This window comes from Phyllostomus discolor, chromosome 8, assembly GCF_004126475.2.
Source record: "Phyllostomus discolor isolate MPI-MPIP mPhyDis1 chromosome 8, mPhyDis1.pri.v3, whole genome shotgun sequence".
NCBI lineage: Eukaryota > Metazoa > Chordata > Mammalia > Chiroptera > Phyllostomidae > Phyllostomus > Phyllostomus discolor.
In genome coordinates, this window is record NC_040910.2 from 35,980,778 (window position 1) to 36,000,139 (window position 19,362).

The window sequence follows — 19,362 nt, forward strand, 5'->3', positions numbered from 1 at the left end:
AACAAAGACTCCAGCAAAGGATTCCTTAAAAACGAGTAACTTCAGTCATATGACTTTTATTACAGCATGTTGCTGTCACTGTTCTATTTTTAGTTATTGCTAATCTCTCACTGGACCTAATTTATAAATTAAACTTCATCATAGGTATGTGTGTGTAAGGAAGAACAAAGTATATATAGGGTTCAGCACTGCCCACGTTACAGGCAGCCAGGCGACGTGGGAAGGTACCCCCTGTGGATGGGGGGACTACTGTCATTTCAAAGACACTAGGGAAATGAACACTGAGACTCAGCTACTTGCTATGACTTGAAACGTGACATATTTTCTTCCAAAGGTACTTATATGAATGCTGGCTATACCACTGGTCCACCTAGGAGCTGTGTTAAAGGAAGTAAGTTTCAGGTGCCTTTCAGGCTTGGAGTCTGAGTTCCCAGCTACCAACTAGTGAGGAGAGAGCCTGAAACCCACCACCCAGCCGATGCGGGGGAGTCAGTGACAGGGCCGTCTGTGAATTGATGCTGTCTCACAAGTAGGCCATCAGCTGTAATTCACTGGCTTCAAAATGGTAAACTTCTTAAAAGGAAAGAATTACTAACTTCACAAATAAGGCACAGTGAATTCCATGCTTTATTAACAAAGCAAAAGTTAAAGTATTTTTGTGGATGAAGATAACTTGCTAAGTATTTTCATCACCTTCTCCAAAAGGAAATCCCTAAGATACTTTCCTTATCTGAGAATCTGAAGAAAGTTTTGACCAGTGTCATTTCCCAAGACAAAGCTAACATGAATTAACACAATGATAGAGTAAAAAGAAAAAATCCCGAAAGTCCCAGAATTAAGTGTCAGAATTCAAAAAGCAGAAAGGGTAGACGAAAACAGTCTTTTCTTTCACTCACTAATGAAATTCTGGAAGAGAAAGGCAGTTCTAAGCTTAGAAGCATCTGAAGAAATCATCAAGGAAGCAAGCAAGCCATTTGAAAACAGGAACAAAAGTAAAAGGCCAAAGAGAGGTTGGCAAAAATATCTGTAACGAATATGAAGAACAATAAATCCAGAATGCCCTTACCTAGGTGTTCATATAAATTAATATTAAAAACATTTAAACCCAATAGAGTAACTGGTCAGAGGACACAAACACACAATTCTAAAATGATGAAGGAATTATAATTATTACATATAAATATAAAAATATGTTACTATTGTTATAAACTGCATGTTGAAGTGCACATTAGCAAACATAAAAATATTTTATATGTGTATACGCAGAAAATACAGAAGCAGAAGAGAACTGTTTGGAGGAAAGGTAACCCTGCTGAAATGAGTGTAAATAGCTACGACTCTCTGGAAAGCAAGTAATATGGTGAGATTCTTTTGATACTTATACCTTTACCTGATAATTCTAGCCCAGGGAATTTATCCTAAAGAAATAAAATTATTTTGCATAATTTATTTTGCATAAATAATTTTATGCAAAAATAGGCATAAAATTATTTACCTGCAGTGCTATTTACAGTATAAAAACTGGTAGTATCTTTGACTTAAAAAAAAAATCTGAAAGTGATTAAGCAAAGTATGACATGTTTATTCAATGGCAATTAAGCAGATATTGGAATATGCTAACATTTTAACAGAGACCCGACTATAACATGGGTAAATGCTTGTTACAATGCTAAGTGAAAAAGCCATTGAAGTAACTACCTGTCATGTAAAACTGTGTCTGCGTGTATACATGTATTAACCACTGCATACCCCCCACAAAAAGCCTGAGCACAACAGCATCCTAAAAGGGAATAAAATAAGATGTTAGGATTTTACTGGGTGTTGGGGCTGTGCGTGACCCCTCCTGCTCTAGTGCGTTTCCACTATCCTGTAACGAGAATTGCTGTAACATGGGAAAAATAGCCAACGGTAAGTCATCAAAAAGAGCAGAGAGGCAGTAGCATGCAGAGGCGTTCCACGTCAGACTGGTTCCAGGGAACACTTACTATAAACTGTTCAATGTCCCTCTCCAGGCCCACATTCGGCAGGTCGGGCATCATATGAGCCACAACTTTGAAACCACAATCTTTGGCCAGGTGAAATGACTCACACACTGCCTTCACGGTGTGGCCCCTGCGGAGAGAAAAACCCACCAAGTGTAACGCAAATGAATGGGCAGCAAGGTTAATGGAGGATACACAATCTCTGAGACGGGTAATGCAGACAGTGCGGTTGTGGGAAAACCTCGGAAAGTCATTTTTAACATCTCCACCTCTGAGAAGGTCTGGAAGTAAATAATGTTTACTTTTTTTAAAAGATTATTTTTAAAAAATTGCTTTTAGAGAGAAAGGCAGGAGAAGGGGGGGGGAGAGAGAGAAAAAGAGAGAAACATCATTCGTTTCACTTATTGATGCACTCATTGGTTGATTCTTATATGTGCCCCGAGCAGGGACTGAACTCATGACCCTGGCAGATTGGGACGATGCTCTAACCAGCTGAGATACCCAGCCAGGGCCTCATTATCACTCGAGGTATTTCTCAGAAACTCCCTTATGCACCTACTCAAAGTTCTGACACTAAAATTATTTGGTTTAGCATTATCAGGCAAAATAAGCTTACAAATGTAAATATCTAAGTTAAAAACCAGAATAATGAGCTCAAAAACCACACAGAAGCAGCATCCTATTATTTTCTTTCCGTTTAAAATCTTTTGAAATGAAAGAGTGAGAGAGGGAGGAAGAGAGGAGACACACACACACACACACACACACACACAACACCTGCGCACAAAACAGATTTCACTCTGGTGGGTTGGAGGGTCTTTAAAACAGGGAGAAGACAGAATGACTCAGTGACAAGACAGAGTCATTCTGGGCCAGTTGGGAAAGTCATCTTCATGTGCTTGTGCCCCATTCCCGTAGGAAACGAGCCCTAGTAAGAGTCTGGGGCTACTGGAGACGGAAGCCCCGAGTCAACCCTTTCCCCACCAACAGTGTTCCTGTTCTCCACGAGACAGTCCTGGAGACCGTGGACTCCATCTCAGGCTCTGGATGCTCTCATCCATTTCCAGGGCTTCAACGTCTAAGAACTTCCCAATTTATATGACTAGGCTAGGTCTCTCTCCTGATAACCACACCCAACTATCCAGTACTTGAGCACTGCACTGTGGAATACTATAGTTCGATAGAAACATGTGGTTACTCAAGTTTGCATTTAAATTAATTAAAATGAAAAGATCCAGTTCCTCAAACGTGCTATCACATTGGAGCGCATTGGGATAAAACTCTTCAGCCATCACAGGGCAGATCTGTTGGACAGCCTTGCTCTAAAGCCGAGTTTCCACAAGTACCTGACACTCGGTATATCTACAGTGAAACTCATCTTCCCTCCAAGCCTCCTCTCCTTCCCCGTCTCTCTCACCCCGCGCCCCCTCCACTAAGTCACCAAGCCCTGTCGCCTTCACTTTTCAGGGCATCACTTCTGGCTTAACTGCAACAGACTCTTAAGGGGTCTTCCTTCTAGCTCGTTCTTCATCCATTCCCACACCGTGCTCCTTATAAAGTGGTCTTTCTAAAATACAGATGTGCTCATATCACAACTTAGCTCACAACGTGTCCTTGGATTAAAGCCCAAACTCCCTGGCCGGACTCTAAGACTCGTAATTTGGCCCCTCTGTGCACCTTGAAGCCTCACCCCTCGCCACCTCAAGCCCCGCACCTCTGACCAAACCGAACCACTCCGAATTCCCTACATGTGCCATGTGCTCCCATCCTCAGCACTTCACTCCTATTTTCCTTGCCTGAAGCAATTTTCCTCTTCCCCACCTAACTCATACTCTTTCCATAAATTAGATGTCAGCTTAGATGTCATTTTCTCAGAAAGCTTCCCTAACTTTCAAGAGACTCTTTCCTCTCCACAGGCGCCTCCCCAGCACAGCCCTCCACTGCTGTAGCAGCCCCACCCATGTTCCCACCACCTCTCCCAGGGAGAGCGCCCCCGACAAGAATGCATTCTATTTGGGTTCATTTTCTCAAGCTGATTCCTCCCTGTGCTCAAAAATATTCAATAGCCCCCTGTTACCTAAAGGAAACCCCTCAGCCTGGCACTCCCCCTGACTGGTCCTAGGGTGCTGCCCGTGCATGTTTCTCTGCCTCCCCTGGACTTCTCTCTCCTGGCACAACCCTCAGCCATGTCTACACACGCCCTATTAACATAGCCTGGGAGGTCCAACGCAGCCTCCTCTGTGAAGCCCACCTTCCCCACCCGAGGTCAGTGATTTCTGCTGCTCAAAACACTCCTGAAATCTGGTGTTTTACTGATTTACCAATTAATCACAAAGCTCCTTACACAGCTAACCTTCCATGTGTATCCTTTCTCCTCAGCTGAGTGGTATGTCTCTAGAGAGAAGAGAACTTCATGTGGCTCTATCAACCCGTACTTCTTTCCTTCCTTGCACCCCCAAATTTCTCAGAGTTTACTCCCACTGCCTCACCAGCCTTCTCACTACCCTGTCTTCTGGAATCTGCTTCACAAAAACTGATCTCTTATATTTCACCTCCTTGCTGTTCCTTGCTGTTCAAACCTCTTTCTCTGTTCCCATTCTCCTTTGCCTTTTCTCCTGCTTTAAACTACTGACCTTGAGATCTGCCTTCTGCTTCCCACTTTGGAAAAGGCTGTGTATGACAAGACTAGTAAGAGATATACAAGCATGTGTATGGGCAACTAGAAAAGAGCCATCAGAGAAAGACAGAAAGAGGGGATGGGGTTAAGAGCACAGATGGAAGAATGACTCTAAAGGAGGAATACCTGTACCTCTTTCTCTAAGAGTAGGAAGAAGGGGAAATGAGTATGAACATATTTAATTGGTGGGAGTAAGGAAGGCTTGTGCAAGACCATTTGCCACCATCTTACCTGTTGGTATCTCTGGCCACATCTTCATAGACACTCTGCACCCCAATCTCCAGCCTTGTGCAGCCATAGGTCAACATGTCACTTAAATGCCGCTTCATGCAATAATCAGGTCTGGTCTCGATGGTGATCCCAATACACTTTGTGAGGCTCCTCTCAGAATACCTGCAGAGCAAACCTGAAAGTAAACAACCTGCCACAGCTTTAGGACACGTGCTCCGATTTAAAGGGTTGTCTTCTCTTTGTCCTCCCAGTATAAGGCAGTGGTTAAGACTGCAGGCTTTGGAGTCAGCGTGCCTGAATTCGAATCCTGGCTCCGCTACTTCCTGGCTATGCAAACAGGAATGGTATTAACCCCTCTGTGCTTCGGCTCCATTACCTTCGAAATGAGGATAACAGCACCCACACCTCACAGAACCGACACAACTGAAGCAGCATAATACTGTCATCATCATCATCATTATTCTTCTGCAGTATGCCGCGAACATAATTTCCTTAAAAGCAGTCATTTCAACCATGAAAATCCTATTTTTCAATTCCTAGCCAACAATCTTTTTGTATAAGTGAAAACCATCTGCATTATTTATTTCCAATTCTATATTTTTGTCATGTGATAAAAAAGGGAGGGAAGGTAGATGTAATGATCATAGGAATAATTTAGGTGAAGTATCTTCTACATACAAAAAAAGTCTGCCAAGCCTATTAATCTTAGCAATGATTTACAAAATTAGCAATCTTTTTTCTCTTTTACTAAAGCCACATATCACAGTAGTGAGTACCACATTAGATTCAAGCTGTTTGAGTTAATGGCCTTAATGCTGGCCCAAACCCCAGATAAATAAAAATGACTCGCCACGGGGGGAAGGTTGATGTGAGGGGACAGGAACTAATGTTCAGAGGCACTGCGGCCAAGCACTGCGCTATATACTCCATACATACGAAGTGCTCCGTCAGCTCTACAGAGTGTGTCTTATCAGCTCCATTCTACAGATGGAGAAACTGAAGTTCAGAGGGGTTAAATACTTGTCCAAGGGCGTACAGCTTCCTAAAACCCAACTTAGGATTTAAAGTAGAGTTCATCGGACTTCAAAATCCTTGCTCTGTACTTCACTGTATCACGCTGCCCAGACAGCGTCAGACACCAGACCTCTCTCCGCTTCACCTTCTCTGCTGTGCCAGGCCCCGGCGGTTCTCCAGGAGGCGCCCTTCCTCAGCTTTCTCGCTTCCTTGGGGACAGTGCGGGGAGACTTTTTTTTGCCACTAAATTTAATTTCCTTCTTTTCAAAGAAGTTCATAGCTCTTTCTTAAAAGCAAACATTATAAAACTTCCATAATTTTTGGCTACTCCTTCAGGTATACTCCTTTATTAACTGTCGATTAAAACTGACTTAATGTTGATGTTAATAATAACTATTAAGAAAGTTAAGAACCACAGAACTGGAAGACTAATTCTGAAGTTTTTCACTGTAGACATTCAAACTCTTTGGTACTCTTCACTACTGTATTCTATAAGGTTTTGTATAGGATTACAGATGCAGTAAGACTAAAGGCAAACAACTAATTCAGAGTTACTATTGGATGAACCATAAGACAGAAAAAGGGCTCATGTTTCATCAAAAATTCTAAGAAAGAGCACTAAGTCATCTGACTTCTCAGAAACAACGGAATCAGAAAGTCCCGTGCCTCTCCGACAGGCAGGCACCAAGGCCTGCAGTAATAAAGTACATAATGCCATACAATACATGTATCTGGGAAAGAAAAAACACATTATTTTTAAAACCAAAACAAACACATATATTGTGGAGAAAACAAACTGCATGCAAGTTGATTTAAAAAAACAAAAAGCAGAAAACTCTGGGCATAAGTAAGTGAGAACATCTCAGAATCAGACATCCTGCAAAACAGAAGGTCACCAGTTGCTTCCCAGTGGGGCACATGCCTGGGTTGCGGGTTCGGTCCTAGATGGAGTGTGCACAAGAGGCAACACACTGATGAACCTCTCCCTCTGTTTCTCCCTCCCTTCCCCTCTGTCTAAAATAAATCTTAAAAAAAGAATCAGACATTCCAAAATTATGTTATAAATCTTCCTCCTAATTGATATTTTTAAAAGTCTACAGTATTTGTTAAAGGACGCCATTAGGTCAGCAAGCTCAGTGGCATGAGAGCACCTCGCACCACCGGGAAGAAACTAGAGGGCAGGCAGTCATGCATGTGGGGATTTGTCCAGAGGAAAGAACATTCACTAGCTAACCCTTCTACTGCACAGCTTGTCAAAGGCCCAACCAAGACATACGGAGGGAGCGGCTACAAGGATGATAAGGTCTCTGCATAAGTAGACAGAACCTAGTATAGTACAGAGGCAAATCTTATTCTCAAAACAATTTACCTCCATTTCAAAAATGTCTTTCACCTGGGGAAATATCATTACCTTTCACAGGAGCAGAAATGGAAAAATAAAACATCATTCAAGTTTTAAAAAGCCAACATTTTATTTATAAAAGGCTTTTACCACTATTTTCATTTGAAAAGCATTAAGCAGAAATAAGAAGAAGGTCATCTTTCCTACAAAATCACTGTATTTTTATTAGAATTTTTTTGTTAATGTTATATTCAGTCCTACATATCACTGAACCTGACTTTTCATTTAACAGAGATGTAGAGATATCAATATGACTGTTAATATGTAAATATGTGCATTTACATATTTACATATTATTTCGACTTATCTAAGTAACATATTTGAGATGACATTTTATGGCCTGCTATAATTCTCTGTATCATTCAGACAGTCATCCAACAGTATGGCTATCTTAGTCCAACTCCCATACCTTCCAGGGGCCACAGACTTCTTAAGTTCTTGGTCATCCAGGAAATGTGCCAAACATCCTCCTGCCCTGACCATAAGCTTCTAAGAGACAAAGTCAGGACTTATACCCAAGTCTTCTGATTCCCATTTTATTGCTCTTTTGGGGGTAGTACAGGGTCTTAAAGACCTCTACCTATCACTGTGGGGCTATGTTTTCCATATGCCATAGGAGGGGCACCAATGATAAAAGATGCTACTCTTCTCTTAAAGCATAACTTAAGCCAATGACATGCTAACAGCACCTTTTTTTTTTCTTTTTTAAACAAGGGGAGGTAGGGGAGTAGATTGGACAACAACATGGAAATTTAAAACAAAAATCAAATGCTACCTACCCAATCTTCAAAACACAGGTCAAATCCATTTCTCCTCCCCAGGGACCTTCCCGCACCTCCCAGTAACTGACGACTCTGTGCCCCACTCCAAAGCACTCTGCCTGCATAACAAACACAGTTTGCCCTCTTATTCATGGGCATGCCTGTCTCTCCATTTTGACAGGAAGCTCCTGGAAGGCAGTATAAGCTTGAATACATTTGAAAGTAACTGCTTAAGGACTTCAGCACTAAAAACACTCCTTCAATATAAAAAAATGTAATCATGAAGAATGAATACATGAATTAGGCATAACTGAAGATAAAGGAGGTCTCTCTTCACTCCTAGAGCTCCCTCTAGATAATTCTGTTTACCTTTCATCTTGCAAACAACCAACCCTAGAAGACACCTAGCACTAGGTCAGGTATTCTATAGGAAGTAGAAATAATGATAGTTCTTGTCCCAGATGTGCTTAACAATCTAGCTGCAAGGATAAGACATGCAGATAAAACCAAGGACCACTTAAGAACAAAGCTAGAAGTGGCAGAAATAAAAACAGACATAGATTATTTCTTGGGAAGCATACTTCTATTTCAGAAAGGAAGAAAGTAGCTCTAAAAGTGACTTTACTGTCTGCTTGCTCAAGGGACACTGAGAGAATACAGCACATCGAATGTTAGTCTCTTTGTAGTCTTCTGGAAACTGGTGTTTGATTCACTCCAAGAAGGCTGCGGCATCAAAGGGCACTTCTCATCACTGTCACTGTGCTGTAGTCCTCCTCCAAAGCCTCTGTCATTACGGAAGCTGGACATGCCTCAGTCTAGCCCTGGGTGAAACCTCACCAGCTCCAGGCCCCACTTCCTGAACGGCTCACGGGAAGTTTCCTACATGGACGTCTCTCTACCTCCAACTCCACCTGCTCAAACCACGTTGCAAATAATAATAGTAAATGCTATTTACCATTATTAAACTAAATAATAAAAAATTAGAGTAATAATACAATTGAAAAGGATAATAGATGAAATATTAATTTTCATTAGTCACAATGTACAAACTCTTTTCTGCACCTACAGTCCCAAAATGAGTAAGCAGATTCTATAAACGTCTTTGGACGGCCAAAGATCTGACCCAGTAATAACCCCTGGGGTCCTGGGGTTCTGGGGTAATGCCTAGGAAGTAGCACCACAGAACACAGTTTTCCCCCTCTATAATCATATCTGGGAAATATCTCAATAAAATTCTGTTTTACCAAGGGTGTCCAACCTTTTGGCATTTCTGGGACATACTGGAAGAAGAAAAGTTGTCTTAGGCCACACATTAAATACACAAACACTAATGAAAACTGATGAGCAAAAAAAGGTTTTAAGTAAGTTTACAATTTTGTGTTGGGCCGCATCCATAACCATCCAGGGCCGCAGGCTGGACGCCCTGTGAGACAGCGCTGTGCTAGCGATATTCTAGACTTAAGAATGACTGAGCTAAATGTTTGGTGTGTTGGAGGATTAAAAATGAACTATCCCCCCACCTCTTGTTTGAGGTGGTGGTCAAGTCTGCTCCCTGGCTTTTGGTAGTTATGCCAAGAAGATCTATAAAATAACAGGGCTCTGCCCAACACAAACTGCAGAAACAGAGAGGAACAGAATTTTGATTTCTGAATGAGTCCTACTTATGAAAAACTAAACTGGTGACACTTTGGCTTAGGAACTAGTCAGGGACCCTTGTTCCTTCATTCATGCTGGTTGACAAGGTTTAACATGTATGAAAAACATCCCGTAACATTTTGAGTTTTGATTCTTTCAATTGCTGACAAGAATGCTATAATCTTATACTAATCAGACAGCAAAAAAAAAAAAAAAAAACAATAGCAACACACTATTAACAGGAAGGGGAAAAATCATATACGGCACTTCTTTTAATATTATATTCACATTCAAATATAAGGGCTATATACAGGGTCCTGCAGAAGTAAGGCCTGCTTGAGTGTGGTTGATATGGGTATAATAATTTATAGTTTTAATTTGAACATTTCACCTAAAATGTCATGTGGTGTGCTTGAGTGTGATATTGTTATGCTACAGAATTACATGCCTGTGATTTTGTAATAAAAGGAGGGGCATTATTTGTGCTGGACCCTGTATACAAATGAATCATGGAAACTTCTCATTGTCAGAAAGTGACTGCTCAATGAAAACTAACTTAAGAACACATATTTTAGATAAAAATTCTCATGTCAATACATATCCTTAAATCACAGAATGTCAGAGAAAGAAGTGATTTTAGAGATAATATAGTTCCACTTCCCACTTTTATAGACAAATAAGCAGCTTGAACCAGGATATAATGCCAGTTAACAGCAGCAGTGTGGAACCTGCACCTGCTGATTCTCGACACACAGTTCTTTCCCTGGCACTCGTCGCACACATACCACCCACTGTCTTGCCTTAAGGCACTGAACTAGATATAAGGGATCCTCTCTCATAAGAAGATATTTCTTTAAAGGATATGAAAAATGCATTATACAAAATTAGACAGTAACAGTATTCATTAACACTATTATTCTTGGCTACTGAAAATCAAAGGGAGAGGTGATTAAACTGACCGATGAAAATGCAATCATTTTAATAATTATAGTAAGTATTAACAGGCAATTAAAACACAGACACTGTAAAAATGGATTATAAAAAAATCCATCTACTATAGATTGCTGTCTGCAAGAAATCCACTCCCAATACAGAGACAAATACAGACAGAAGTACATGGATGGAAGAAGATGGACGATACACAGGAAAAACAGTAGCACATGTGTGCTGTAATGGCTAACTTAACCTCAAATAAAGGAAACTTCAGGGATAAAAGATGTTTCATAATGATAAAAAGGTAATTTCATAATGATATAAAGCTCACACATCAGGAAAACAGAGCATCTGTAGTGTGCATGCAGCTGATAACAGATCTTTAAAATAAATGGTCATAATATAGTTCAAGAAGTGGTAATTCTTCAACCACAGTTGGATACTTAATATTCCCCTCTTAGCAACTGAAGAACTAGATAGAAAAACCCCCAAAGATAATCTGAACGTTATAGCCAACCACCTTGACTTAACTGGTATTTACAGAACACTCCATCCGACAACTGCAGAACACACGTTCCCACAAATACACACACAGTGTGCTTACCAAGAAACACCATATATATACACCAGGCGATGAAGTCAGTCTTAATTAAAAAAACTTTAAAAACCGAAGTCATACAGAATAGACCCTCTCTGACCAAAATGGAATTAAATTAGAAATCAATAACAATAAGATGTCAAAAAAAACCTCCATGTATTTGGAAATTAAACAACCCATTTCTATATGCTCTATGGGTCAAAATATTAAAAAATTTAGAATTTTTAATTGAATAAAAATTAAAATACAATATATCAAAGTGTGTGAGATTCAGCTATAACAGGAAAATGTAAAGCTTTAAATACTTATATTAGAAAAGAAAAAAGGTCTATAATTCTGGCCAAACTTCTGTATCTTACTGAGGTCAATAAAGAACAAAGTAAACCCAAAGAAAGTAGAAGATAAAAATTAAAGCAGAAGACAATGAAGTAGAGGAAACAAAGGCAAAAATTAATTTTATAAAAAGAACACCAAAACTGATAAACCTCTAACTAATCAGGAAGAAAAGAGACTACAGATTACCAGCACCAGGATTTTAAGAGGGGTGATCACGACCACCCTACAGACAGACATTAAAAGTATAATAAAGAATATTATGAAAGTGCTCTGGCTAATGTGGCTCAGTGGACAAACTGGCGGCCTGCAAACCCAAGGGTCACTAGTTCAATTCCTAGTCAGGGCACATGTCTGGTTTGTGGGTCAGGTCCCCAGTAGGGGGCGTGCAAGAGGCAACCACACATTGATGTGTGTCTCTCTTTCTCCCTTTCCTCTCCTCTGTCTAAAAATAAAGTCTTAAAAAAAAAAGAATATTATGAACTTAATGCCAAAAAGTTTGACAACTTGAATCAAACAGACAAATTCCTCGAAAAATATCACATGCCAAAATGGACAGAGATGAAAACAGAAAATCTGAATATCCCTGAATCTATTAGAGGTGCTAAATTAACCACCTAAGGTCTCCTATAAAAAAAACTTCAGCTTTGGATAGTTTCACTGGTAAGTTCTTGGAATGTCTTGCAGACATTCATGGAAGAAATAACATTTATCTCATATGAACTCTTTCAGAAAAGACAGAACATTTCCCAGGTTTTTTCTAGGGCTGGCATAACACAAACACCAAAACCTGACAAAGAAATTAAAACAAGGATATTACAAACCACCATCCTTCATGACCATAGACACAAAGTGCTTTACAAAGCATCAGCAGGTTGAACCCAGAGGTAAATGAAAAGGATGTTATGACCAAATAGGGTTTATCCCAGGAATACAAGGTTAGTTTAATGTTTAAAAAAAAATCAACCAAAGTAATCTATATTATCAGGATAAAGGCGGAAAAGCATGTGAGTATTTAAACAGATGCAGAGAAATCACGCGATCATTAAGTAGATGCAGCGAAACCATCAGATAAATGAAGTCAGTGATAAAACCTCTCTCCAACTGAATAAACGTTATCTACAAAAAAACCCTTAAGTAACACTGCACTTAATATTAAAATATTAAAAGTTTTTTCTGTGCTACTGGAAAAAGACAAAGAGGTCTACTTTTACCATACCTGTTTAACACTGTACTGAATGTCACAGACACTGCAATAAGGCAAAAAAAAAAAAAGGAAAATCCAAAAGGAAAAATTAAAAACATACTGTATTTGTAGATTACATAATTGTTTATAAAGAAAATCCTAGCAGATTTACAAAAACTTTTAGAACTACATAGTGAGCTTCGTAAGTTCATGAGTTTAATATACAAAAATGAACAGTACATCTATATATAGTTGGTTCTCTGTAGGTTCCACACTTGCAGATTCAACCAGTCGTGGATGGAGAATATTAAAGAAAATAAGTTACCTTGCTGCTGACGTGTAGTTGGGGCCTATGATGGTTGCTGAGTGCGTCTGTACTGAACACGCACAGACTTGTCTTTCTGGCCATTGTTCCCTACACAATACAGTATGACAACTGTGTACAGAGCGTTTACACTGCATTAGGCATTGTAAGTACACAGGAAAGATGATTTAATGTGTATGGGGAAATGTGCATAGGTCACATGCAATACAATGCCATTTTATCTCAGGGGTTGAGCATCTGTGGAGTTTGGTGTCTGCAGGGGGTCCTGGAACCAATCCCCCACGGATACTGAGGAACAACTATACCAGCCGCAAACAATTTGAAAAAAGATTCATTTCTATAGCACTAACAACCATATTTTGAAATAAATTTAACAGAAGGTTCACAATATCTCTACATTTACTGTTAAGAGAAATGAAATGAAACCTAAGTACATGAAGAGACAGACTACGTTCATGGATTGGAAGACTCAATGTTATCACACTATTTTCTCTGAAGCGTTCCAAAGTTGTTTCTAATTTCGTAAATCTGAGAACATTAGTTTTTAAAATTTTCATTTATTGATTTTAGAGAGAGAGAGAAACTCGATTTGTTGTTCCACTCACTGATGCACTCACTGGCTGATTCCAGCGAGAGCCCTGACCGAGATGGAGCCCACCACCTTGGTGCGCTGGGATGGTACTCCCCAGCTGCACTGCCTGGCCAGGGCGAGTGCTCTAAACTGTTAACAACCCCAATCTCACCCCACTTTTTAAGAGGAATGACAAGCTAACTTTACACTTTATGTAGAAACACAAAGGACCTAGCGTATCCAAAGCAGTCTCGGAAAACAATGTCAGCACAGGTTTACACTATTTGACTTTAAGGCACACTATAAAGCTTAGTAATCAAGACAGGGTGGTATTGTTATAAGGACTGAAAAACAGGTCAGTGGAACAGAGGAGAGGCTAGCCTCACATGATACAATCGATTTTTGACAAAGATGACAATACAATCTTAGTGAGAAAGGAAAGTTTTTACATAAGTGATGTTGAAACAATTAGATATCCATATGGGAAAAACAGAAACATAGACTCCTACCTCAACACTACACACAAAAAAGAATTCAATATAGATCATAAGCCTAAATATGAAAGCTAATTATAAAAACTAGAACTAGAAGAAAACATAGAGTATTCTCTTCCCTTGGAAGCAGGCAAAGGTTTATTAGAGATAATATAGAAGGCAAAAACTGTGACAGGAAAAACTACTAAATCAGATTTCATCAAAATAAAAAATTTAGCCCTGGCCAGTGTGGCTCAGTTGGTTGGAGTATGGTCCCATGGACTGAAAGGTTGCCAGTTCGATTCCTGGTCAGGGCATGTATCCAGGTTTCGGGTTCTATCCCTGGTAGAGGCACATATGAGAAGATAACCAATCAACATTTCTCATCTCCCCGCACTCCTCTCCCCCCCCCCCCCCCCCCCCCCCCCCGCAACATTCCCCTTCCTTCTCCCTTCCCCTCTCTCTAAAAGGAATGAAAAAATGTCCTCAGGTGAGGACTAAAAACGTTTATGCTCAAAGATTATCATTACCATAATGAGTAAGTCAAGCCACAGACTGGGTTTTCCTATTTGCAAAATGGAGAGCTAACAAAGGACTGCTATTCAGGATATACATAACAGACAAAAAAAATAGGAAAATTTTAACAAACACTTCACAAAGAAAATATATACAGAAAGCATAAGCATATAATAAAGTGCTCAACATCATCAGCTAGAAAAATGCAAATTTAAACCACGATGTGGCACCACTGCACACCCACTAGGATGACTAAAGACTGACAACAGCGTCTGTCGGTGAGGATGTGGGACTGAACGCTCTTGTGTTACTGGTAGGAGTACAAATGGTGCAGCCACTCGGCAAAATGCCTGGCAGTTTCTTGTAAAACTTAACATATGATGCAGCAATTCCACTTCTAGTCATTACTCAAGAGAAATGCATGTTTATATTCACAAAAGTATGTTCCCTAAAATTTTATTCATAATAGCCACAAGCTGGAAATGGCCCTGGGGTCCATCCACAGAATGAATAAACAAACTGCTCTCTGCATGCACTGGGATCCTACTCAGCCCTCGAAAGGTAGCGACTACTGAAGCACCCAACAAGGCTGACAAATCTTTCCGTGCCCGAACCCTTACACGAAGGCACAGGCATACCTCCTTTCATTGCACATCACGGATACCGCGTTTTCTGCAGATCGAACATTTGTGGCGACCCTGCTTTGAGCAAGTCCATCTACAGCATTTCTCTAACACGCCCAGATGATGGTTAACATTTTTAGCAATCAAGTATTTTTAAATTAAGGGATGTACATCGTTTTTTAGACATAATGCTTTTGCAAACTTAACAGACTGTAACATAACTTTTATATGCACAGGGCAACCAAAAAATCCACGTGATTCGCTTTATTGCAATGTTACTCATTTTACTGGGGCAGTCTGGAGCCAAACCTGCAGTATCTCTGAGGCACGCCTGTATGTGCTGTATGGGTCCGTGACATAAAGTTCTAGATTAGGAAAACTGACCCGCAGATGGGGAAATGCACACAACAGCTGCCTCTGGGAGGTACAGATGAGAATCTACTAGAAAGGGCACAAGGAAACTTTCTGGGATGGTGACAATGGTCTCTATCTCAGAAGCATTTTGCTGCATCAGCATTTGTATTCGTTAGAGCTCATCAAATGATACACTTAAGAACTCTGCATTTTATTATGTGTGACTCAACTATAAAAGACACTACAAACTGAGAGCAAGTTAATCGTGTGCACAATAATGTACTTGGTACTGAAGTCTGCAACCTAGTTTGAAATGTATCTCAAAATAAAGTAGGAAAAAAGAGGGACTGATGGATGGAGGAATGAATAGTTTAATAAGTATGTGATAAATATGGGTGGTGTTCAGTTTTTGTTTGAAACAAAATGTTGGAACAAAACAACTAATACCACTTTTTAAGATGTCTAAGATTGTATCCTAGGTTAGGCTGTCATGAGAATAAGGATCCTGGTCACCATCTACAAAAATCCAGCTGACCAAGGGAGGAAGTAAAAGTGGGCAACATATAAAGGGCAGGGGAGCACTGGAGTCGAAATGCAGACAGGCCGGAGGTCTGAAGCCTTCCAGAAGTCAGGCCCAGGGCCGCAAGGCAGGAGACGGCCACCTTCAGGCATTTTTGGGCTGCTTTTTCTTTCTTCCTAACTCTGCAAGTCTATGCAATTGTCTCCTGGGGCTGGTACCCAGCATTTCCTAGCACCTAGCTTTTCTAATAAAAGCAAGACATAGTTGAAGTATTCAAAGTCATTGACTGGGGTGGAAGAGGGAGAGGAAGAACTGGAAACAAATTAAAAATTCCAATGGGAGAGGGTATGACTCACCCACTTCTTGATAGGTAACTATCCTTTTAAACTGCATCTTGAGAAAACAGCCAAGGAGCATTAAAGATTGACTGTAAAACTGCTTCTGGGCAGGTCTGATAAAAAGGAATAAAACTATTTAAAAAGGTGGTTCTGAGTTATTTGGCAACATTTGCATTCTGGTGAATGCGTGACTCAGCCCCTACTACCGGTCCTTTTCATCTCCAGAGCTATGACGTTTAGAGGACGACAGTCACCAGTAATTGTTCTCCCTGGAGAGAATGGAGGAGTCTCAGGCTAGCTGATAGAAATCAGTGATTATCACTTTGCTCGATTTAATGAGTCTTCACAGAAACCTCCCCTGCTTTGTCCTTGAGCTTTCTGTTCACTCAGCTTTCCAATTTTTCCATCTGCAAGGATGTAACATACTTTTTGCTACTAACTTGCCATAAATAACTAAGTTCACCTTTTTATGGCTTTTTCTTACTCTAATTATAATTTTCACTTGAGGATATGTTTACTGACTTTAGAGGAAAGGGAAGAGAGAGAGAAATATTGATTAGCTGCCTCCTGTACGTGGCCTACTGGGAATCAAACCTGCAACCTTTTGGTGCATGGGACAAAGAAGCTCCAACCAGCCACCCAGCCAGGGCTACTTTTTAATCTTTTAACTAAGAAACAAAACTTTAATTAGATTAGACACATGATAACAAAACAGGGACACATGAACTAACTTCGTGAACAGACTTTTAACCTTAAACATTGTTGACTCATCTGTCACAATATGTATTTTTAACTGAACTTAAAATTAACCTTTTAAATAAAAATCTCTCCTAAGCTAATGAAAATATTACATCTGTGTAGTTAGTAAGCAAAAACAACGAATACCAACTAATAGTAAAATAAATCTGAAGTTGTCCACTTTCTGTCTGAGAGGGCAGCCACCCTGGGTAGCCCCCTGCAGCTCCAACGAACACCCCCTGTGTAAGACCACACAGAGAGCAACAAGGTACCCCCCCCCCCCCCCCCCGAACATCTGCAGAAAACGCGTTGGTTCCACACCCCGCACCTCTGGGCTGCTCTTCACTTCACAAAGACGCTAACATCTGAAAAGAGTTTTCTATGTCTCTGGGCTAGAGCACGAACCAGGCTACCATTTCTTCAAATTATATGACATTCTCCTCTTCCCCTCCAAAAAAAAAAAAAAAAAAAAAGGCAACTCTATTCTTGGAAGTTAGTAGTAGAAATTTACCTCAACAAAGCAAACGAAATGCCACAAACCAGCTTTGTAAGGTTATCTAATAAAAGCACAGAGACGACGAGAAAAGAGCAAACACGTCAAGCGCGGCTGGGCAGAATTCCGGGTGACATTTACGCATGGCTTTACGGCTCCCAGATTGTACTTTTATTACTTCCCCAGAGCCATTCATGAGATCCGCTGCAATGAAGACTCAAGTTGTATAAATTTTCATCGGAAAGTAAAGTGTTTGTTGCCCTCTTGAGGTAAACTGGAGAACGGAAAGAAAACAAGGCTGGCTCCTCACCACAGGAGGCGGCTTTGTTCTCCAAAGAGCTTGTTCTACAGACTCTGAGAGCCAAGCTGGCCAGTTGAAATGCTGTTTTCACCCCAACGACAGACAACTTCCAAATACCACTGGGCATTAGAACATTTCTGCAAAAATGAAGTACAACCTCACACCAAGAATAAAGCAAAATTTTTAAAGTTTGGACTGATGAAAACATCAAACCAGGCATATTCTAGAAATTCATTATGAAGATCTTCAGTTGGCCCAGCTCACGGGATGCAGGGAACCTCCACTGGGCTGTGAAAAGCTTTGTGCCAAAATTTTATAGGGGTTGCAGAGGACTGAGGGGCAAGGCAAGTCCAGGATATTTTTATAGCTCGATTCCACTTAACAGGCAAGCCCTACAACTCAAGAATAGCTGCACTGAAAAACAGGGTGTGTGATATATAAGCATGGGCAGAAAAATTTAATGGTCTTGACACATTATCCTGCTAGGGAATTAAGTTTAGTCAGTAGCCCTCTGAGGTGCTGTTGCTATTCCAATGTCATGGGGTCTTGAACTAATCAAGGTTGTTTTCCTCAAATTATACTTTATTCTACACTATCATTTGATTTCAGTATTATTAAGAAGACTGAGTTGGACTACATCACCTCTCAGAAGTCAAAGACTTCAGAGCTTTACTAAAACGCATGACTCACACACACTTCTGAGTGACCAAGGTTTTGAATGAGCAGTAACAGTATGGTCACCATCTCATTCTGCTGCTAAAGCCCCAGTCGGAGGGAGAGGTCACACCGGCCAGCTGCCGCTGGAAATCCAGATTCATGGACACAGAACTGACTCGTCACATTCATGACCTGAGGCAATCCAAGCAGGCTGCTCACACACTCTCCCAGTGCTGAGCTCCTCACACAGGCCCCTCAAGGAACCATTGACACTCATTTCAACTTAAGAAAAAGTCTGTTTTTTTTTTTTTTTTTTTTTTCATTTTTACAAACCCAAAGGAAAGCAGAAGTTAAGAGGACAGGGGAAGTAGGATGGGCAGGAAAAGATGTCCCTAGCACCAATTCCCTAAGTATCATCTATGAGCAGATAATCCCCAAAACAGTACCACTGGCCCGGGCATCTTTTGTTCAGCCTGCCCAACATCTACTTGGATGTATCCTATGCATTTCAAACTTAACGCATCTAAAACAAAAACCGAAACCCTTGTAATTTTCTCCCACACACCTGTCTTCCCTCTGTCCTCATCTCAGTATACCACACTACTCATCAGCCATCTCCTACAACCCACACCTGAGGGTCATCCTTGATTCCTCCCTCTTCCTCACCCCAGCTCAACCCACAGTCCTGTCAGCGGCAACAA

General features: G+C 40.5%; 1 protein-coding gene across 1 annotated transcript in view; it reads right to left on the minus strand.

The window, feature by feature from the left end:
- Window positions 1-19,362, minus strand: part of ELP3 (elongator acetyltransferase complex subunit 3) — an 87,764-nt gene that overhangs the window by 49,676 nt on the left and 18,726 nt on the right. Inside the window, exons 8-9 of the mRNA XM_028521182.2 lie at window positions 4,891-5,052; window positions 1,986-2,112 (exon numbers count right to left, since the gene is read on the minus strand). Of these exons, the coding sequence (XP_028376983.1) occupies window positions 1,986-2,112; window positions 4,891-5,052 (289 nt within the window). The remainder of the gene's footprint in view (window positions 1-1,985; window positions 2,113-4,890; window positions 5,053-19,362) is intronic.